The 23,572-nt window shown below is 39.7% G+C and overlaps 1 protein-coding gene across 1 annotated transcript in view; it reads left to right on the top strand.

Moving 5' to 3' along the window:
• Nucleotides 1–23,572, top strand: part of LOC142103385 (polycystin-1-like protein 2) — a 98,796-nt gene that overhangs the window by 69,293 nt on the left and 5,931 nt on the right. The window contains 17 exon segments of the mRNA XM_075187448.1: nt 1,018–1,248; nt 1,353–1,454; nt 1,661–1,839; nt 2,726–2,872; nt 4,366–4,565; nt 5,813–6,021; nt 6,703–6,913; nt 7,323–7,551; nt 7,684–7,839; nt 7,841–7,907; nt 9,362–9,458; nt 10,769–10,903; nt 13,278–13,463; nt 14,849–15,176; nt 15,627–15,760; nt 15,878–16,005; nt 20,210–20,373. Coding sequence (XP_075043549.1) covers nt 1,018–1,248; nt 1,353–1,454; nt 1,661–1,839; nt 2,726–2,872; nt 4,366–4,565; nt 5,813–6,021; nt 6,703–6,913; nt 7,323–7,551; nt 7,684–7,839; nt 7,841–7,907; nt 9,362–9,458; nt 10,769–10,903; nt 13,278–13,463; nt 14,849–15,176; nt 15,627–15,760; nt 15,878–16,005; nt 20,210–20,373 — 2,903 coding nt within the window.

Here is a 23,572-nt window from a genome sequence, read left to right as displayed (position 1 = left end):
GGTCCAGGCTCATCCATCATTCAGTGATGGTAGAGTGTTGGTCCAGGCTCAGTTATGGTAGAGTGTTGGTCCAGGCTCAGTTATGGTAGAGTGTTGGTCCAGGCTCAGTTATGGTAGAGTGTTGGTCCAGGCTCAGTTATGGTAGAGTGGTGGTCCAGGCTCATCCATCATTCAGTTATGGTAGAGTGTTGGTCCAGGCTCAGTTATGGTAAAGTGGTGGTCCAGGCTCATCCATCATTCAATTATGGTAGAGTGTTGGTCCAGGCTCATCCATCATTCAGTTATGGTAGAGTGGTGGTCCAGGCTCATCCATCATTCAGTTATGGTAGAGTGTTGGTCCAGGCTCAGTTATGGTAGAGTGGTGGTCCAGGCTCATCCATCATTCAGTTATGGTAGAGTGATGGTCCAGGCTCAGTTATGGTAGAGTGTTGGTCCAGGCTCATCCATCATTCAGTTATGGTAGAGTGTTGGTCCAGGCTCAGTTATGGTAGAGTGTTGGTCCAGGCTCATCCATCATTCAGTTATGGTAGAGTGTTGGTCCAGGCTCAGTTATGGTAGAGTGTTGGTCCAGGCTCATCCATCATTCAGTTGTGGTGTCTTTCAGCTTCAACGCAACAATAATCTTGTTACAATGTAGCTCGGTGGCTTTGCCAACAGCCCCTGGGCCCAGTACAAGATCACAGCCGTGGATAAATACTTTGGTTAACTAAGTTAATGATATCAGTAGATCCTAACTAATTCAGTGTCTGCTTTGCCGTATTATTTCAGCCCACAAAATGCTTTTATTGTATGTAGAAACAGGATCACTTTGGATATGAATAAATTAGCTCATTATTTTACAAATATGTAGTCTAGAAAGAATCTTTATTTTTAAAATTATTAATTAAAATAAACGGATATTCAGATAACTCTTGACAGTTGTATAATTAGATTGTTTGGGTGTCAAACAAACTCTCAATTTGTTGTGCATGTCCACTGTTTGTCAAAACCTAAACTGTGACTGTCTCTTTATTTCAGATTGGACCCAGAACTAATCCCCGTAGCATCCAGTGTCTTTGCACCCATTTAACCTTCTTCGGAAGCTCTTTTATTGTCATGCCAAATGCTATTGATGTCAGCAGAACGGCCGAACTCTTTGCGACTTTCGTAGACAATCCTGTGGTGGTGACCACAGTCGGGTGCATTGCTGTACTTTATGTGCTGGTGCTGATTTGGGCCAGGAGAAAAGACATCCAGGATAACGCCAAGGTTAGTTCCACATGCATTGGGTATATTTTGTATCCTAGCAAGGAAAGTAATAGCTATTGGCTGTAGATGAAATCAGATTCTGATTGAACCCATATTGTTTTCAGGTGAAGATCATAGCACTTGAAGACAATGACCCGTTTGCCCAGTATAGATACCTTGTCACTGTTTCCACTGGCCATCGTAGAGGAGCAGCAACTACATCCAAGGTATGAAGTGAGAACAATAGATCCTCTTAAGACAGAAAATCCACCAACTTATATCTCGAGTTCCCAAACCACTGACACTACAATCAAAAAAATTGTTCTGATGATTTTGTGATAGTTTCATGACTCTGTCCATCACTTTGAATCTTTTATGGATTGATTTGAGAACTTCCTCATTTCTTTTAACACCTACAAAACCCTTCCTGTAGGTCACCATTACGCTGTATGGTTCTGACGGAGAGAGTGACCCTCACCACTTGTCTGACCCAGATGGAGCTGTCCTTGAACACGGAGGGTCTGATGTTTTCTTGATGACAACCTTATTTCCACTTGGGGAGGTGCAGAGCATTAGGCTTTGGCATGACAACTCTGGAGCCAAACCTTCATGGTACGAAAGATCTTTCCACACCATAAAGTATATATGAGTGAAACATGGATTCAACTTTATTTTTTAAAAGAATATCCTCTGGGGCTTCTCAGATATCACCAATAGGACATGTTCTGAGGATTTACTCTACTATATATAGTGTGAGCACTATGCTAATCCCCATGATCTTCATCATCATCTAATTATATAGCACCACTAATTCTGCAGCGCTGTACAGAGAACTCACTCACATCAGTCCCTGCCCCATTGGACCTTACAGTTTACATTCCCCAACAGACACACACAGACTAGAGGTCAATTTGATAGTAGCCAATTAACCTACTGGTATGTTTTTGGAGTATGGGAGGAAACCCACGCAAACACAGGGAGAACATACAAACTCCACACAGTTAAGGCCATGGTTGGGAGTTGAACTCATGACCTTGGTCCTTTAAGGTAGAAGTACTAGCCGCTAAGCCAACGTGCTTCAAGATCAAAAGGTACCTTTACAGCACAGTCCATGAGACAGACAAAATAGTGTGTATACAAGTAGGTTATGTTTTAATATTGCAAATGGCAAAAATAAGTACACACATTGTATATTATAGAAGAAAACATAAAGCAACCAAAATCACCAGCCCAGTCTGTGTTGCTAAAACTTTACAGCAGGAATATCCTCTTTATACAGGGACTCTGCTAGTGAGTTTACTAGGTTCAGTGGAGTACACTTCAAGCATTATTTCTTAAATCTTTATTTTTTTAGTGTGATTATTTTACCTCGAAGAACTTTGTATATGTTTCATGTTTACTTGCATGGGCTCTCTTCTAAGGATATGTTGGTTGAATTTGTGAATAGGTACGACTAGTACAAGTTTCTTTCCTGATATGTTAATTGTTCTACTTACAGGTACGTGAACAGAGTTTTGGTGCACGATGTGGAAATGGACCAGAAGTGGTATTTTCTCTGTAATTCTTGGCTTTCCATTGAGGTTGGAGACTGTGTGCTGGATAAAGTGTTCAGTGTCGCCACAGAAGAGGATATGAAACAGTTTAGGTAACTACAGCTGATTGTGCCACCAGAACCAAACTGTAAAAACAGAGTATAATCCGGTTATCGGTTGACATTTTTCCCCTCTTATAATCTTACACCTACAATAGTTAATTTACCACTATAAATAATGACACAGAGACTTGTTTTGGTGAAATGAAAGGTCAGGAATTTATTGAAACATAAATTTATTGAAAAGAGGTGGCAAATATAAGCAGACCAATCAGCCCCAGGCCACACCCCTAAGGTGTTAACTCTGTCCCAATTATTGGGACACTCCTAGGCGTTACATGTCAATCTACCCCATTTGGCTCATTAGCTGAGGCCCGCCCGGCTAAGCGGAGCTCCATAGCCCGAAAGGGTTATTCTCACTAATTGCCCAATCCCTTTAGGGGAGAGTGCCTAACACGCAACTTGAATGTGTCCTAATGGCCGCTAATTGGGCTGCTTTCCACCAACTGAGCCCCCTAGGAAGAAAAATTAGATCGACGGACATGAGAAACACACGTCACCAAGACAAACACAAAAAAGGGGGCCTGGGTGGGCCGGGAACTTTCCAAACGGGCAAGAAGAAGTTAACTGTACTTCCTGATTTTATAATCCTTCCCCAGGGATAGCCTCTCCTTACTGTTCACCACTGATTGGCTGAATCTTGCCCCATCCACCTGCTAATTTAACTCTTGCTATACTCAATACTTTTCTCTTTTCATGCAACCTCAGCATTTATGTTACTTTGGGCCAATTCCTGCCCTCTGTTATCCTTCTATTTATTTTTATAAAGTCTCACTATATCTCCCAGCAGACATTATACTAATAGACCATAGTAAATGGGGCAAGTGAATTGCCAAATGGTTAATCCCAAAAATTTACAGCTGGCCATACAACTGGTCAAATTGCTACACATCTTGTTGTTCAGTGAGTGTTCCAATCAAACAGATCCTGTTGGATGATGACCAAATACAGCGGCTTATGGTGGCATTGTCTACTTACTGTTTTACAGATTTATATTTTCAGTTTTTTTATTTTTCTGTTTGACAACTGTACAGGATTTTGTGTAGCTCCATGCTCTCTCATAACGGTACACTGGAGACTTTGCTGTCTGACTGCATATTGATTATGTATTTTTTTTTTACTCCAAATAAAGTGCTATTCTTAATTAAAGACCAAACTGTCTACTGAAATTGCCATCATTATAGCCAGCTTAAGGAACAGTTTTTGCCTATTAATGTACTTAACTAATTGACACATATGCGATATGCGATACAATACAAATCAATACTATATACCAGCATGTTATAGGACATATAGAAAGCTTGTCTGGTACCTGATATTCAAACTAAAAAGGACAACACAGTCATACTCCTCCCCACCACCTACATTGGTTGTGTGAGGAGACGTCTTAAAAAGCGGTGAGTGAGTGATTGCCCAAAAATAGACAACACTTTAATTTTGATGTCAGAGATCCTTATTCATCTACTATTCCCATTTCCTGCTTTCAGCAATCTGTTTTTCATGAAAACTTCGAAAGGATTCCGGGACGGTCATATCTGGTACTCTGTCTTCAGTCGTTCTCCCAGAAGCCCTTTCACCCGGGTGCAGCGAGTGTCCTGTTGCTTCTCCCTGCTACTCTGCACCATGCTGACTAGCATTATGTTCTGGGGGGTGCCCACAGATCCTACTGAACAGAAGATGGACTTGGGTAATAATCACTGTGTTTTTTGGTGTCAGAATGCAAAAGTTATATTTGCAGTAACAATATATACTTCAACTTATATCTTGCTTTTTATTTGCAAATGTTTTGACATTATATTAGTTTAATAACAGGAGCCAATATTTCCAAAAAGAAAATGATGCTGCTACTTTGGTTACTGGCTCTTTGGCTGCTTCTCTGTCAATGAGCTGCTGCTACTAATCAGATATTTCTGAATGACAATCAAACACTATGAAAGTGCAGGTTACTAACAGCTCCAGTCGGCATGTACACAGTAGCTCTGGACTTGTGGAGACCTTTGGTGATCTGCTATAGCTCCGGTTACTCAACATTTGAGGTTGTACTGGGTATTGTGGCTGTACTGTACACTTTCGCTCCCTCCTCCCCCCTGGGGGTCTCCCTGTCTTCCGCGCCCCCCTTCTTGGGCCCCGTCGTTTTCGGATCCTCCCTCCCCTTTCCCCGCCCTCTCTAGCTGTGCATTGAGCGTACTGAGTTGCTGTGTTTACTGTACTGTGCTGTCTCCCATTGTATTGTGATTTTGTTTGTCTCTGTACGGCGCTGCGGATGCCTTGTAGCGCCTTATAAATAAATATTAATAATAATAATAATAATACTGGGCATTTGGGGCTACCCTGGGCATCTGAGGTTGAACTGGGCATATGTGATTTACAGAATATTTCAGGGATGTTAGCTATTGAGGTACCATTAATTTCCGGGTGAGTATTATAAGAAATGTATGGGATTGGATCCCAGCTAGGTTCGGTACTGGGGCCTAAGGCCCTTTAGCTAATGAACTGGTTCAAGCAACAATAGAGCTTGACATTAAGATTCAGTTTGGGCAATTAAAATCACATCGCAGTCTTTAGACTAAGAACACAAAAGCATTGTATCCTTCATTATAGGCTCTATTGCATTTGCTGCATTGACAGCAAAATAAATGACAATATGGATCATTTATCTGTATGGAATCCTAGGAAGTCTGACTTTCCATAGGCATTAATAATCTATATTTCAGACTCAACACACAATTCTCTATGCAAAGAATGCAGCAAACACAACATAGTTGAAAGTGAAATTAGCCATAAATCTAGTAGATCTGCTTTAATGTGCTGTTTACAACTTCAACAAGTTACTTGACAGACATTTTTGTACCAGGCACATGTATCAGGGCGATATATCGTGTTAGTGTACCCTTTTTTGTGGCCAAATCTTTAATATTTTTTCTCACCTCCAAGGTAAGATCGAGTTCACCTGGCAGGAGGTTATGATTGGGTTCGAGAGCTCCCTGTTGATGTTCCCCATCAACCTCCTGATTGTACAGATCTTCAGAAATATCCGACCTAAGCAAAAAAAGGAAAGAGATGGTCCGTCAGATTCTGCTACCGGGTCTTCATCCTCACCAGTTGTCTCCAGCTCAACTCTCACCACAGAGGCTATTTTGAAGGTATAGGCACTACACTATGGACAGGTATCATAGATGGCTTTTGGTCATCTATGCAGGAAATGGAATGGCCACAGGTCAGTGCTGATCCCGAAGCTTCAGTATTCCAAACACCTGAATGTTCTACTGGATTAAGTCATTAGATAGATCATCCACAGCTTTATCTTTACAGCATTCCTATATAACAAGCCTGGCTCTTTCTCTTCAGCTAAAGGGTTATATTAGTCTTCTTCATGGGAGATGAAAGCTTATATGTTGATTTATGATTAGGTTTAGCACCATCTAACCTGATGGTGTTGCCTTTGTGGTATGCCATATTGGTCTGTGAACAGGTTTTGTTCCTTTTCAGCAAGCAATAACAACGATTGCACAATTATTCCAAGCTATCCAAGATAGTTATTACAAGGTGCACAACCTAATCTACCAAACATACCGAAGAGATAGGACACGGAAAGACCAAATATGATTGCAAGGTTTCCAATTAAACTTTAACTTTTTAACTTTTTATATAATTACACTACATAGTTATGAAGGTTAAATAACAACAAATATCCAACCTATACATTCTAGTACTGTTAATTTAGAGGAAGCCAAAATAGGTTTTTGGGAGTCATTTCAGTAAATACTAGAGACATGTTTGCAATGTTATTCTAATTACATTGTGTTCATCTTTGTTCCACTTAGGATATCAGGAGAATTGCCAGGTCCTTGTTTAAAGCCCAGAAGGCTCCACTACCTGATGCACATTTCGGAAAGTCAGCGGATATCAATAAACTTTTATCGCTGGTAGAAGACATCATCCTGAAACAGAATAGAGTTGGCCAAGAGTTCTATGATGAGAATAAGAAGAAGGAGAGATCTCTGACCCTCAGCCTAGGCTCTGTAGATGTGCATGGTAAACTGGCAAAATATTTCACAATCATCTCAAATGGAAGCAGAGATAAGATTTCACCCCAAACAGTGCTTTCTAAATGAACTATAGTAAAAAGACACCAAAAACATTGTCTATACATTGATTCGGATGTCCAACCCAGATAGATTTCTTTGTGTGTGTGTGTGTGTGTGTGGCGGGGGGGGTGAGGGAGCAAAACAGACCAATCATGAACAACATGGGATCATTATCGATTAGATGTTGACCAGGGATGGGCAAAAATCTGTGTGCGTCAAAGTTGGACATAGATTTGGCCACTCAACACTTGGGATATTTTAAAGAGTGTTGTACAGATGTCTAAAAGAGTGTGGTGAGCAAGGATGTGAGATTTGGGTTGTACTATATCATTGCATTTATATATTTTTCTTTCTAGATGAAATGAGGAGCCCCACCCCAGAGAAAGCACTAGGAGAGAGACCACCTCGAGGAGATCAGAACCGCTATCTATATCAGCAGCTCCAGCACATAGAGAGGAAGTTGGAACTTCTAGGACATCATGAATTTCCCAATCCTCGAAGTTACAGCCAGGCCGTGTCACAAGTCCAACACATGAAGGAAATCTTGGAACACCGACTCTATGCATCTGGATCTGCCAGTGAAATGTGAGAACCATTGTTCTAATCTCTGAAAACAGGCTCTTGCTATTAGATTGCCTTGAACAAAAAATAATACAATGTTACTCCTGGCATGTAAGTGACAATGGTTACCAACTTCTACCTCTATTGTCTCCGTAGGTGCTCATCCACCGCCAGTCTGGCAGAAGATAAGAAGAAGATCAAGGCTAAGGGGTTGCCTTGGTGGTTTGTCTTCGTTGGCTGGTTTCTAGTGGTGGCCACTAGTGGTGTCTCTGGGTTCTTCACAATGTTATATGGCTTGCATTATGGGAAGGACCATCAAGTGGCTGATCTCCATGGCAATCTCCTTCTTCGAGAGTCTCTTCATCACGCAACCTTTAAAGGTTAGTTTCAGAAAGCTCAGGTCTCATAAGAAGTTCCTTCTGCTTCAATAATAGTACATTATTTTTATTTAAGTGCCTATTAGTTCATTTTAGCCTTCTGTGCCCTTCCAGCATCTGAACCATTGATTACCGCATTATTTGAAGGCGTCTCCTCTAGTCTCTTTTGAAAATACTGGTAATTCCTGCTTTGTTTCTGTTTAGAGTAGATTTTATGTTAGCATTATATAAGGTGTTATAGAATGTCATTTATTAACTGGAATTACATAAATATAGTTCAATTCCCATCCATGGCCTTATCTGTGAGGAGTTTGTATGTTCTCCCCGTGTTTGCGTGGGTTTCCACCGGGTGCTCCGGTTTCCTTCCACACTCCAAAAACATACTGGTAGGTTAATTGGATGCTAACAAATTGGCCCTAGTCTGTCTGTGTGTCTGTGTGTGTGTCTGTGTGTGTGTCTGTGTCTATCTGTCTGTCTGTGTGTCTGTCTGTGTGTCTGTCTGTGTGTGTCTTTCTGTGTGTCTGACTGTCTGTATGTATGTGTGTGTGTGTGTGTGTGTGTGTCTGTGTGTGTGTGTGTCTGTCTGTCTGTCTGTCTGTGGGTCTGTGTCTGTCTGTCTGTCTGTCTGTCTGTCTGTGTGTCTGTCTGTGTGTGTCTTTCTGTGTGTCTGACTGTCTGTATGTATGTGTGTGTGTGTGTGTGTGTGTGTGTGTGTGTGTGTGTGTGTGTGTGTGTGTGTCTGTCTGTCTGTGTGTGTGTGCGTTAGGGAATTTAGGCTGTAAGCCCGAATGGGGCAGGGACTGATGTGAGTTCTCTGTACAGCGCTGCGGAATTAGTGGTGCTATATAAATAAATGGTAATAATAATAATAATAGATGAAAGCCCCTTGTCAATGTTCTTATTTAAAAATGGATGAGTATCTGAAGTTTTTTTTATCTAACAAAGGTTCCCCATGAAAAACTAGAAACTAACGCCAACTATCCAGAGGCACTGGAGAGAAACCAAGGCACTTTAGGCGGTAGACATCAAGTACAGTTCATAAATAAGCTCTGTAGTTTTTAGAAAGCATTGCTCATTCTCCTTGACCATCCCACTAGGGTGCAGATATTTTTGTCAGTGCACTCCTTTTTTATAATGAACTCAACTGGATCATGCATTTTTTGTACAAGACCCTGATGGGGCTCCATTCTCGCTGCTCACTTTAGTCCTACTGACAAAAAGTCATAATAATAAAATAAAGAATAAAATAAAATCAGGTATTAGGTTTTTTTTGACATGGTCGTACTGGTGAAATAAAGTAAAGATCACTGGCGTATATTGTTAAATAGTCTGAGAGTGTTGTAACTACATGTGTGAGTGTGAGTGTGGGCTTTGATTTATTCCTGACAGACCCCAGTGAAAACTGCCACAAGATTTTACAAATAGTGTTTTATTCATTTGATGTTTTCTATTTTTAGGTACTGGGTTTTGCAGCTTTTTTTGCTCTTGTTCTTAAGAAAGTGGAACCAGAAGATGAGGAAGAAACAACACTGAATGGAAAGCTTTCTGCACCAGGTACCTCATGGGATCAGTAACTTGGCTTAGTCGGTATTACACATTGTGCCTGCCATGACAACACAAGTATATTGTCATCTTAGCTTGCCCTGTGTAATAGTAATAATATTTATATAGTGGTTTTATTTAATGGGATGAGAAGCACTTTATATTTACAATCAATGATGAATAAGTTGCTCAATTGGCCTCCACTATCGCCTCTATGCTGACAACACCCACATTTACCTCTCCTCCCCTGACCTCTCCCCGTCTCTACTATCTTGTACAGGGCCGTAATTAGGGCTCTGCGAGAGGGGCAACCGCACAGAGCGCAAAACTGAAGGGGGACTATGGAGATGAACATTTTAGGTTCATTTGGTTACAATTAAGGGCTGAATCTGGAGTTTTTCTTCTTGTTAAAATTTATAGCTACAGTTCTGATCAACTGTCTCTCTACATCTAACGTGAAAATATCCCAAATGTCCCAATGCTACCTAAAGCTCAACATGTCCAAAACAGAGGTGATCATCCTCCCTTTTCCCAGAGTCATCACCTCCTCCACCTTCAATACCACCACAATTTTCCTTACATCCAGTCTCTCTTTCTCAGTCCGTTTGCCACTACCTTCAAAATAATTCTAAACTACATCCTTTTCTTGCCCAAGGTGTAGCCAAAGCTCTTATCTATTCTCTCATCATCTCCCGACTTGTCTACTGCAACCTCCTCCTATCTGACATTCTTCTCACTTTTCCTGTTTTAATATGTTCTAAATGCTGTGGCAATGCTCATAACCCTCTCTCGATTCTCCACATCCAGCACGCCACTCAACATATTCCTATAATGGCTCCCCCTTAATATGTCTCAAACCTCCTTTCGAGATACTCTCATTCACACCCTCTTAGATCCACCTCTGACCTGCACCTCTCCTCCACTCTGATGACCACCGCTACAAGATTTCTCCCATGCCGATACCCACCTATGGAATTCCTTACCGCGCCTGCTTAGACAATCCCCCACCAGGGTTATCTCCACCCTTTGTTTTTTTACATTTGAACTTGTCTGGCCTGATTCATTAAAGAATGAAAATTTAAAAAGAATATTAATTAAATGAATAAAATAAAATTAGTTACACACTTATAAGTCAACCTGGAAGTAAGCACGATAGAGTCAGTCTCGTGCTTATAGTGATGTTAAATATTTGCTGCTTCCCTACTTCCTGGTGTTATTCTTCTAATGAAGACTTTTTTTCTGGAGGATTTCTCAACAATGCTGGTGGGAAGCATTGATATTTAAAGGGAAGGGTCTGATTTCTGTGACTTTTATATCTCCAGGTGACCTGAATCCTTTGCTAGAGTCTCGCAGAGACAGCAACATTTACCTGCCTCCTCCTCCTACTGATATCTCCAGGATGAAGAATAACATTATAAAGGAGCAAAAAGTGTTTGCTTTAATACGAGAAATACTAGGTGAGCTCTCACTGCCTGTCTGGCAATATAACATATAACAATGTTCAGTAAGGTCAGTTACGAAACATGGTACATAGTTGGATAAAGTCATGATTTATCAATCCTTCTAAAAGGACAAGTGGAGATGTTGCCTATAGCAACCAATCAGATTCTAGCTGTCATTTATCTAGTACATTCTAGAAATGATAGCTAGAATTTGATTGGTTGCTATGGGCAACACCTCCATTTTTCTTTTAGTTCCTGGCACGATCATATATAATAAATCTGTATGTTGTTATAAGCCAAGAAAAGGTTTATGTCCCATCAGAGCAGTGATAATGTATCTTAAGATATGTTGGAATCTTGTAGTCCTTAATCTGAGATACTGCATTTAAAAGTTCTTTGCCTGTTGTGACATTGTAAGACGCTTGTGTGACACCAGACTTATGCTTTCTTCTTCAAATAATTGCTGCATATTTTTAGCAAAGTTCTGTTATTTACAGATGCTGTAAATTTATTTTTTTGTCACTAGCAAAAGTGACCCAGCCAGTTGTCTGGTGTAACACAATCATGTAAGAATAAAAGTCTGCAATATGTGTGTTTGTAAAGAGACAGTATTTTCATTATTAGTTATGTACGGCATAAATGAGGCTAAAGCTGGGAGTATTTTAGGAGAAACATTGAAATGAATGAGGGGCTGGTCCTAAAGTGATAGTAGGATGGGCTTTGTAGTGACATGTTCACTCCTTCTACTACGTGCTAAATCCTGAAGAAGATTGTGTAGACCATACTTGCCAACATTTTTTTTTTTTCTTCCGGGAGATGCCGGCTGGGACGTGGGCGTGCAGGGGGCGGGGCTGCGAAATCGCGTCATTTTGGCCCCGCCCCCGTGACGGAATGACGCAAATCGCGTCATTTTACAGTGGGGGCGGGGCTAAACGCCGCGATTCCGGGTGAATCGCGGCATTTAAACTAAATTTTTCCCCCTTCCTATCAGGGAGATTGCCACACTCGTCCGGGAGACTCTCGCAAAATGCGGGAGTCTCCCGGACAATGCGGGAGAGTTGGCAAGTATGGTGTAGACTGAATCTCTGTCAGGGGGGGTCCCAAAACCGAAATGTGTGAGTGCACCTATGTATACCTGAGGCTGACATTGTGCTCAATGAAAAGATCTGTTATGTTTTGCCCTCTTGCAAATGATCATTAATATGTCTTTCCCAGCCTGAACACTATTTTGATTTACTTTAATACCCAGGGACGGTGCGTGGGTCATGGTCATAGACCAGACCAATTCTCTAGGTATCTTCTATTCTTGGGAGTATGGTACTGGGATGTGATATCATAGCCAAGGGCCACACTTCTAGCCCTTTACAAACATGGTCATGGTCATGGACCAGACCAACCCTCTGTGCATCTTCTATTCTTGGCAGTATGGTACTGGGATGTGATATCATAGCCAAGGGCCACACTTCTAGCCCTTTACAAACATGGTCATGGTCATGGACCAGACCAACCCTCTGTGCATCTTCCATTCTTGGGAGTATGGTACTGGGATGTGATATCATAGCCAAGTGCCAGACTTCTAGCCCATTACAAACATGGTTATGGTCATAGACCAGATCAACCCTCTCGGCATCTTCCATTCTTGGGAGTATGGTACTGGGATGTGACATCATAGCCAAGTGCCAGACTTCTAGCCCATTACAAACATGGTCATGGTCATGGACCAGACCAACCCTCTCTGCATCTTCTATTCTTGGGAGTATGGTGCTGGGATGTGTCATCATAGCCAAGCCCCACACTTCTAGCCCATTACAAGCATGGTCATGGTCATGGACCAGCCCAATCCTCTCGGCATCTTCTATTCTTGGACGTGGAATGCTGGGATGGGACATCATAGCCAATCGCCACAACTTCCAGCTGCTTCCTCTTCATATTACATCCCATCGCTCAGTCACAATAAGTTAGGCACTGAATACACCCTGGAGACCTAGGCAACCCCCTAGGTTCATCTAGTGGTAGCATCTGCCCTGTAATACCCCAGTATTTGTATTCTGCAAGGAATTTCACGTTTGTTACATTTGTTATTACAGTGTATATGTATTACTTATGAGTTCACCAAGCCAAAATATAAGCATTTCTATTTGCAAATAAAATATCACATTAGTATATCATTACAGGTGTGCCTTGTGGTTTACTTGAACGAAATAACATAATACTGTATTATGACAGATAAATGTTTTCCAGGAAAACAAAACTAGAGAAACAAAGGTGTGATTTCCGTATAAAGTGCAGTAGCGTTTTCCAATAGAGTTAATTCAGCATAAAACCACTTTATGTGAGTTATCATATGTAAATATATTTGTACCCTGTCTCTGTCATTGTTGTCTTTCAGCCTACCTAGGATTCTTGTGGATGCTTTTGTTAGTCGCATATGGGCAGAGAGACCCAAATTCATATTACCTTAATAAACATATTAAGAATAGTTTCACTGATGGGCTTGGAGATGTCTGCAGCTATCAAGATTTCTTTACCTGGGCAAACACTACTCTGATCAACAAGCTCTATGGAACTTATCCAGGTACATGTATATTTACAGGGTGTAGAGTCACCTTCTCACTGCTCACAGTTCACCCATTGGGCCATTTTATTGGGCTAAACCAATATTAATCACAGAGCGTCCTATTAATTCACATGCAACCAGTAACATCAATAAGGCACTTTGTGACTTGCTTATATCACTGGTCACTGGTGAATTGATAGCTAATCTTAATACACATATCAATAATTCATTAGTTGTATAGAAGGGCCATATAATACTAAATACTGCACCTATATTGGTTTTCTTGTTTGGATACTAACCACTATCATATGCAAAATGGTGGGTGTGGCCACCATTCTATGCAGAAAATGACGGACATCTTTCTACCCAGGAAATTGCATCCATGCTCCCAATAGAAAAAATGATGCTCCCACCCAACAAATGGCCATTGGGATATGCAGAATGTATTGCTTATGCACATTAAGTAGGGGAAGAATCCTCATATTCTTAGCTGATCATCATCACCATTTATTTATATAGCGCCACTGAACAGAGAACTCATTCACATCAGTCCCTGCCCCATTGGAGCTTACAGTCTATATTCCCTAACAAGCACACACACAGACTAGGGTCAATTTTATAGCAGACAATTAACCTACCAGTATGTTTTTGGAGTGTGGGAGGAAACCGGAGCACCCAGAGGAAACCCACGGAAACACAGGGAGAACATACAAACTCCACACAGATAAGGCCATGGTTGGGAATTGAACTCATGACTCCAGTGCTGTGAGGTTGAAGTGCTAACTACTAAGCCACTGTGCTGCCCTGTTTTATTTATATACCTAGGATAGAAATATGGCTATAAACAGCAATAAACCAGAGATATCAATATATTCCAATGTTAGGAACATAGTTATATTCCAAGGAGAGGATTATAAGATTTCATCTTATAATTAATGTACGCAGAGGCAATCCCTTTATACTTGTCAGCCATACATAGATATTTCCTAATAGGCTGCATTGTCAGTGATGTCACTGGTTTCTAGTGAATTGATAGGCTGGATTATAATTAACATCGGTACGGCCCACAAAATGGCTGCCTAAAAATGCATAATTGGATTTACAGCATACCTATTAAATATGTGCTGTCATTTCACAGTGCTATTACTAGTATTGTATGCTATTATCATTATTTGCATTTAAAACATATGTTCCCATGTTTGTCTAAGTACTGTAAATTCTTAAAAATCACTTTTTAATGTTTCTGTTTTACATTACGAGTAGTGTTTCTCATATTTTGGAGCTGCAAGTGATTTTCCTTTTATTTTACATAATTAAGTATCTTGAGAAAAGTCATGAGGTAAAATGATAATGTGTAATTCAAAATGGCATAACTGAAGTTTTGTTTTATTGCTGTGGACTAGGCTTTGTTACTGATGGTAACTCCAAGCTGGTAGGCAGTACGAGAATCCGTCAGCTTCGAGTTAAGAAGAATTCTTGCCCAGTAGCTGTTGTCCTACAAAGAACAATTGAAGACTGTCGGACTCCGTACTCTCTGGATGCGGAAGATATGGAGCAGTATGGTGAAAACTGGAATATCTCTGACTTCAGCAACACAACTGAGGCTAACTCAGCCTGGCGTTACAAGAGCCAGTCCAAGCTTAGGGGCCATCCGGTCTGGGGCCGAATGACAACCTACCGTGGAGGGGGCTATGTAGTTGATTTAGGAAGCGATCGGACAACTGCATCCAGGTAGTCCTATATAACATATATATATATATATACTGAATTAGCAATCCCTACTTACCAATAGCAAGCGCCAAACAAAATATTCAGTTCAGAGTCATGGTTTAAGCATGTAGTGAACTGAACCTTTGCTCCTAAAGCAACTGTGGGCTTTTGATCTGAACTGCAGCTACCAATATTGTATCTATGTATTATTTTATTATCCTTTATTTAACATAGCGCCAATCATATTACACAGCGCTGTACAGAGAATATGTAGTCATTCACATCAGTACCTGCTCCATTGAAGCCTTCAATTTAAATTGATGGCAGGAATTGGCTTTTAATATCATAAAGGTTGGTGTGATCTCTGTCAATCAGGGGACCCAGCACACTCATAGATATAAGCCATTCCAACAACCGGGATAGATAATACCAGTGCCTTACATTGATAATATTCTATGTTATTCTTTCCAGAGTTTTACAGTATCTCTTCAACAACGTCTGGCTGGACACTTACACCAGAGCCGTTTTTGTGGAATTTACCATTTATAATGCCAATGTCAACCTCTTCTGCATTGTCCGGCTGATGTTCGAGACAAATGCATTAGGTAGGAATAATGATTCAGTTCAATTTTTATCAAGGCATTTGCATCAGTGGCTGCAACAAAATTGTTAGTAATTAAATAAATTAATCAAATAATCAACTTGCACTTGTTGTCTCTAAGGCACCTTCCTGACTCACCCTGATCTTCAGAGCATCCGCCTGTATCCCTACACAGATGGATTACACATCTTTGTTGTGGCAGCTGAAGTTATTTATTTCTTTTTTGTTATTTACTACATGGTGGTACAGGTAAGAGGAACAAAGACTAGTTAAGTGTCAAAAACATGATGCTTAAGTCATACGTAGAAAACCCAAATGCTCATATTCCATAGAGATGAGTATGGTTTATTCCATCCAAAATTATATCCAGTGCTCACATTCTATAGAGATGAGTATGGTTTATTCCATCCAAAATTATATCCAGTGCTCACATTCTATAGAGATGAGTACAGTTTATTCCATCCAAAATTATATCCAGTGCTCACATTCTATAGAGATGAGTACAGTTTATTCCATCCAAAATTATATCCAGTGCTCACATTCTATAGAGATGAGTACAGTTTATTCCATCTAAAAATATATCCAGTGCTCACATTCTATAGAGATGAGTACAGTTTATTCTATCCAAAAGTATATCCAGTGCTCACATTCTACAGAGATGAGTACAGTTTATTCCATCCAAAAGTATATCCAGTGTTCACATTCTATAGAGATGAGTACAGTTTATTCCATCCAAAATTATATCCAGTGCTCACATTCTATAGAGATGAGTACAGTTTATTCTATCCAAAAGTATATCCAGTGTTCACATTCTATAGAGATGAGTACAGTTTATTCCATCCAAAATTATATCCAGTGCTCACATTCTATAGAGATGAGTACAGTTTATTCCATCCAAAATTATATCCAGTGCTCACAATCTATAGAGATGAGTACAGTTTATTCCATCCAAAAGTATATCCAGTGTTCACATTCTATAGAGATGAGTACAGTTTATTCCATCCAAAAGTATATCCAGTGTTCACATTCTATAGAGATGAGTACAGTTTATTCCATCCAAAATTATATCCAGTGCTCACATTCTATAGAGATGAGTACAGTTTATTCCATCTAAAAATATATCCAGTGCTCACATTCTATAGAGATGAGTACAGTTTATTCTATCCAAAAGTATATCCAGTGCTCACATTCTACAGAGATGAGTACAGTTTATTCCATCCAAAAGTATATCCAGTGTTCACATTCTATAGAGATGAGTACAGTTTATTCCATCCAAAATTATATCCAGTGCTCACATTCTATAGAGATGAGTACAGTTTATTCCATCTAAAAATATATCCAGTGCTCACATTCTATAGAGATGAGTACAGTTTATTCTATCCAAAAGTATATCCAGTGCTCACATTCTACAGAGATGAGTACAGTTTATTCCATCCAAAAGTATATCCAGTGTTCACATTCTATAGAGATGAGTACAGTTTATTCCATCCAAAATTATATCCAGTGCTCACATTCTATAGAGATGAGTACAGTTTATTCTATCCAAAAGTATATCCAGTGTTCACATTCTATAGAGATGAGTACAGTTTATTCCATCCAAAATTATATCCAGTGCTCACATTCTATAGAGATGAGTACAGTTTATTCCATCCAAAAGTATATCCAGTGTTCACATTCTATAGAGACGAGTACAGTTTATTCCATCCAAAAGTATATCCAGTGTTCACATTCTATAGAGATGAGTACAGTTTATTCCATCCAAAATTATATCCAGTGCTCACATTCTATAGAGATGAGTACAGTTTATTCCATCCAAAAGTATATCCAGTGTTCACATTCTATAGAGATGAGTACAGTTTATTCCATCCAAAATTATATCCAGTGCTCACATTCTATAGAGATGAGTACAGTTTATTCTATCCAAAAGTATATTCAGTGCTCACATTCCATAGAGATGAGTATGGTTTATTCTATCCAAAAGTATATCCAGTGTTCACATTCTACAGAGATGAGTACATTTTATTCCATCCAAAAGTATATCCAGTGTTCACATTCTATAGAGATGAGTACAGTTTATTCCATCCAAAATTATATCTAGTGCTCACATTCTTTAGAGATGAGTACAGTTTATTCTATCCAAAAGTATATCCAGTGTTCACATTCTATAGAGATGAGTACAGTTTATTCCATCCAAAATTATATCCAGTGCTCACATTCTATAGAGATGAGTATAGTTTATTCCATCCAAAAGTATATCCAGTGTTCACATGCTATAGAGATGAGTACAGTTTATTCCATCCAAAATTATATCCAGTGCTCACATTCTATAGAGATGAGTACAGTTTATTCCATCCAAAAGTATATCCAGTGTTCACATTCTATAGAGATGAGTACAGTTTATTCCATCCAAAATTATATCCAGTGCTCACATTCTACAGAGATGAGTACAGTTTATTCCATCCAAAAGTATATCCAGTGCTCACATTCTATAGAGATGAGTACAGTTTATTACATCCAAAAGTATATCCAGTGCTCACATTCTATAGAGATGAGTACAGTTTATTCCATCCAAAAGTATATTGAGTGCTCACATTCTATAGAGATGAGTACAGTTTATTCCATCCAAAAGTATATCCAGTGCTCACATTCCATAGAGATGAGTACAGTTTATTCCATCCAAAAGTATATTCAGTGCTCACATTCCATAGAGATGAGTATGGTTTATTACATCCAAAAGTATATCCAGTGCTCACATTCCATAGAGATGAGTACAGTTTATTCCATCCAAAAGTATATTGAGTGCTCACATTCTATAGAGATGAGTACAGTTTATTCCATCCAAAAGTATATCCAGTGCTCACATTCCATAGAGATGAGTACAGTTTATTCTATCCAAAAGTATATTCAGTGCTCACATTCCATAGAGATGAGTATGGTTTATTACATCCAAAAGTATATCCAGTGTTCACATTCTATAGAGATGAGTACAGTTTATTCCATCCAAAAGTATATCCAGTGTTCACATTCTATAGAGATGAGTACAGTTTATTCCATCCAAAAGTATATCCAGTGCTCACATTCCATAGAGATGAGTACAGTTTATTCCATCCAAAAGTATATCCAGTGTTCACATTCTATAGAGATGAGTACAGTTTATTCCATCCAGAAGTATATCCAGTGCTCACATTCTATAGAGATGAGTACAGTTTATTCCATCCAAAAGTATATCCAGTGCTCACATTCTATAGAGATGAGTACAGTTTATTCTTTCCAAAAGTATATCCAGAGCTCACATTCTATAGAGATGAGTACAGTTTATTCTTTCCAAAAGTATATCCAGTGCTCACATTCTATAGAGATGAGTACAGTTTATTCTTTCCAAAAGTATATCCAGTGCTCACATTCTATAGAGATGAGTACAGTTTATTCTTTCCAAAAGTATATCCAGAGCTCACATTCTACCCCTGTAATGCCATCTAATATTTATGTTCTAGAAAGAAACATGAGTTTATTTCATCCAACATAAACTCTAATGCTCATGTTCTAGAGATTTTAATACAGTTTATCGCATCCGTAATTAAATCTAATGCTAATATTCCCTAGTGATGAGTACAGTTTATACCAGTCCTGGACAACCTGTGGCTCTCCAGATGTTGCGAAACTAAAAGTCCCAACATGGCTTTGCCAGCCAATTGGACTTGTAGTTTCATAACACCTGGAGAGCCACAGGCTATCCAGGGCTGGTTTATGCCATTCACAATGGCCTCTTAGTCCATTTTTCAATTAACAGAAAGATATTTGTTTTTTTATCTAGACAGCTCAATAATATCCATGTTCTAGTGAGATGAGTAAAATGTATTTCAGACACAATAATCTTTGATCTTCAAAATCTAGCAAGATACAGTACATTTTTCTATCCATAGAAATGTTTATTATTCTGAACAGCTGACTACAATATCTGCCATTCTCTTTGATCTCCAATTCTCATGCATGTTTAGAAATACTATTTCATTCTATCAAGATAAGTACAATTTATTCCATCCCCAGTGATTGTTATTCATGCCCTAGAGATAGGAGTATTCTTCACCCCTCTAATGGTTTCTAATCCCAGCGTCCTATAGAGACGTTTGCAATTCACAGCAAATCAGTATTCTAGATAAATTGTTATTTTCTATAGAGATGTACAATTTATACTGTGATACAGAAAAGTGTTTTCCCAGTAAGCACAGTATAGATGTGGAATATCCAGTAGGGAGGTAATTGCAGCTTACTGGGAACATTTTTAGGAATTGAAAGTACAGAGCTTCCCGGTTTTGTAGAAATGTCGGGGGAAGATATAAGTTTGTTGTTTGTCTTCTTCAGGACAAATCTATAAGCTAACGGGGACAGGCTTGAGCTTCATGCAGTTTTTCCAACTTTTCCAACTGTTACTAATTGTGTTCATTATTCACAGATAAAACTCATGAAAACGATAAAATTTAGACGGTACTTTCAGAGCAAGTGGAATTTGCTGGAGTTCGCAATAATTGTAATTAGTTGGAGCGCCCTCTCTGTCTTTGTGAAAAGAACAATTCTTGGGAACAGAGACATCAACTACTACCAGAAGCACAAAGACGAGTAAATTCAAAATATCATCACCCTCATCCATTATATGTATCTTTCATTTCTATGTATATTAAAATACTGTATAGATAACCCACTATATCACCATCATCATTGCGTGATGGAATTACCATCTAGATGTTCTGGGAATGCACGTTGAACCTGTACCAGTTGCTCAATCCATTTTAAATTGCAAGATTGTAAAAGAGAGGAAGATACAGATTATTACGAATTAGATCAAACAATTTACCCTGCACACTAAAAAGCAAACAAAAAGAACCTAAATTGAACCGTTCATTTAAAAAATAACAACTGAGATCTTATTGCGCAGTTTTAATTAATGCGCAGCATAATTTACCATCATCATCATTTATTTATATAGCGCCACTAATTCCGCAGCGCTGTACAGAGAACTTACTCACATCAGTCCCTGCCCCATTGGGACATACAATCTAAATTTGTTAATACACACACAGACAGACAGAGAAACACAGACTAAGGTCAATTTTGGAAGCAGCCAATTAACCTACCAGTATGTTTTTTGGAGTGTGGAAGGAAACCGGAGCATCCAGAGGAAACCCACGCAAACACGGGGAGAACATACAAACTTCTCACAGATAAGGCCATAGTCGGGAATTAAACTCATGACCCCAGTGCTGTGAGGCAGAAGTGCTAACCACTAAGCCACTAAGCCACCATGCTGCCCCATGCATTAATTCCGATCCTCTGAAATGGTAACACATCCCATAGGAGTCTAAAAGCCACTCTGAACTCACTCTTGACCTCCCAAGGCCGCTTACTAAATGAAGTGCTATGACAACAAAAAAGTTGCCTAATACATTTTTTAGGGCGCTACTAAATGGTATAGAGGCGTTTACAGCCGTTACAAATTAATAAGGACCCCAAAGTTTAAATCTATATTTAAGAAAATAATAAAGCAGATATCATTTGCAAAATATGCATAAACCATCCGCAACTTTCAGGACCTGATTCTTTAAAGAAAGTAAGGCAAATAAATGAGGTGTTATGAAGCTACAAGTCCTATTAGCTGGTAAAGAATGTTGGGGCTTGTAGTTTTCTCCTGTTCAAAACCATGTTACAATGCAAGGGGGGCAAGTTTATTATTTTGCTTGATAGCTTTATTTTTATCCTGTAATTTAGAGTTGATCGAGGACATGTCCTACCCCTACTTTAAATCTGCCATCACATTTTAAATTTACCTCCCCTCCAATGCAACATGGTTTTTCCAAGGTGCAAAGTTACTCATTTTTTTCCCTTACTTTCCTTAATGAATCAGGCCCTTAATGTGCCTCTATAGTATGGTTCTATCTCTAATAGATTAAAGTATTTACATTAGGCTGCATGCATGTTTAGAAATAGAGAATGTGAGATTCACAGAGGTAGCTCGAAGCCTCCAAAAGTGAATCTGCCTATAGAAAGCCAAAAGCCCCCCCCCCCTCCAGACTTATCAAAAATGCTTCCAAAAAGTATTGCTACAACAAGGAAGAAGGTAAGCTGTACTTGGAACAAAAAAGTGCAACTATTGAAAGGGCAGACTATCATTAATGAGAAGAAACAATTTTTTCCTTGCACTCGGTTGCTAGGCAGAAATATAGGGCTAATTTAAAGACTATTTTAATTTACAATCTGGTTTCCTTCACCTCTCCCACCCCACCAATGATTATGTTCCTTTGTTTTCAAAACTCAGCTCCCAATTCCCCGCTCCAGCAGGGCACAGCAGTCCGTGCTGGGCACTGCCAATTCCTCTAGACTACAGCTGTGGACCACTGAGAGTCGCCAATGAGGCTCAGTAAAAATAAAATAAATAAAATAAAATACAATGCTGGCAAAGGCAGAAAAAAAAAGAAATGCCCCCTGAACTGTTGGGCACTTAAACTAAACTAAGGTCTTGATTCACTATATCCCAAGGTATCCAGCACTGAAGGACTATGGGAAAAGGGGGTGGGGCATGTGGCTCATACCAGTCTAAACATTACTGAGAAAACAGGGAAGTTCCAAGTCTCAGGTGACAACAAAACTAGATCATGTGGTTTTCCTTGGCATCTTGCTTTACTCGCTCATAAAAATCAAAAATAGCTGAAGTGGGCAACAGAAAGGCTGTGGGGTCCATGGCCTGAGCAAACTATATCGGACTGTTGGAGTGGACCCACTGTGCTGCTAATGCTTAGTGCTGGCTTACATGAGGTGCAGTGTCTAAATTACTGTCTCCAGTACACGCCCCCTACTGTCCTCAAATAATACGTGCCCGCCACCGTTCCATCCCTCTAGTCAGGGGCAAATGCAGGATTTGTAGAGGGGGGTTCCACACCACGCAACCAGTGAGCGTGACCAGCATGCATGGGGACGTGGCTATAATTTTAGGCAGTGCTTGGCTGCTCTCCAACTCTTCCTATCCCCATAATATACATGGGCAATGCTGCGTGCACTACTGTTAGGTGCACACAGCTCTCCCTTTTCAAGCAGAGCTGTGTGAAGCGGGAGCAGGGTCCAGCTAGCTCAATTAGACAGTGCCCCAGGCTTAGTAGGGGGTTTCTAGGCACTAGTAAATGGTTTGCCTATGCTAGTTGTAATGGGCCGCAAGTCTGAGGTACGGTTTGGATTTCGTACATATTTGGGAACATAGGAAAGGTGGAGGGGGAGAAATAGACAAAAAATAATCCCAATGTTCCAAAATAGGCAATTATAACCCAGTGTTCATACTTTAATTGATAGAAATGAGGACTGTTCTAGTGAGGCACACTGAAATAGGTGGATTGCTTATGCATACTTTCCAAATGATGAAACTAAGGTCAGGAACTGATTATCCAATAGGGTGACTAGGCTGCAGCCTAGGGCGTGAGACTTTTGGGGGAGTGCAAACATTTTTGAAGTGCAAACTTGTAACAGAGAGAGGTATAAACTGAAATTAATTTTAAAATATAAGAGAATAGCTGTTTCCCAAAGTGAAAAAGAAAACATGAAAAAAAAACGTAGTGATTTTAATCTTGACATATTCCCATGGTAAAGGCTGAAGAAAATGGGTCTTTCTTGGGCGGGCACTTGAGAATAAGCGAGTAGAAGAGACAAGGATGGCGACAGGCGCAGGTGTGACAGCCCCTTCACCCTTCACCCTCAGTAGCGCTCGTTCATACCTCCATTCTAATATACCAGTGTAGGCTAACCTGTGACACTCCAAGGGTTGTGAAACTACAAG

The sequence above is a fragment of the Mixophyes fleayi genome, chromosome 10 (genome assembly GCF_038048845.1).
Source record: "Mixophyes fleayi isolate aMixFle1 chromosome 10, aMixFle1.hap1, whole genome shotgun sequence".
NCBI classification, from domain to species: domain Eukaryota; kingdom Metazoa; phylum Chordata; class Amphibia; order Anura; family Limnodynastidae; genus Mixophyes; species Mixophyes fleayi.
This window is presented reverse-complemented; position numbering and strand designations above follow the sequence as displayed.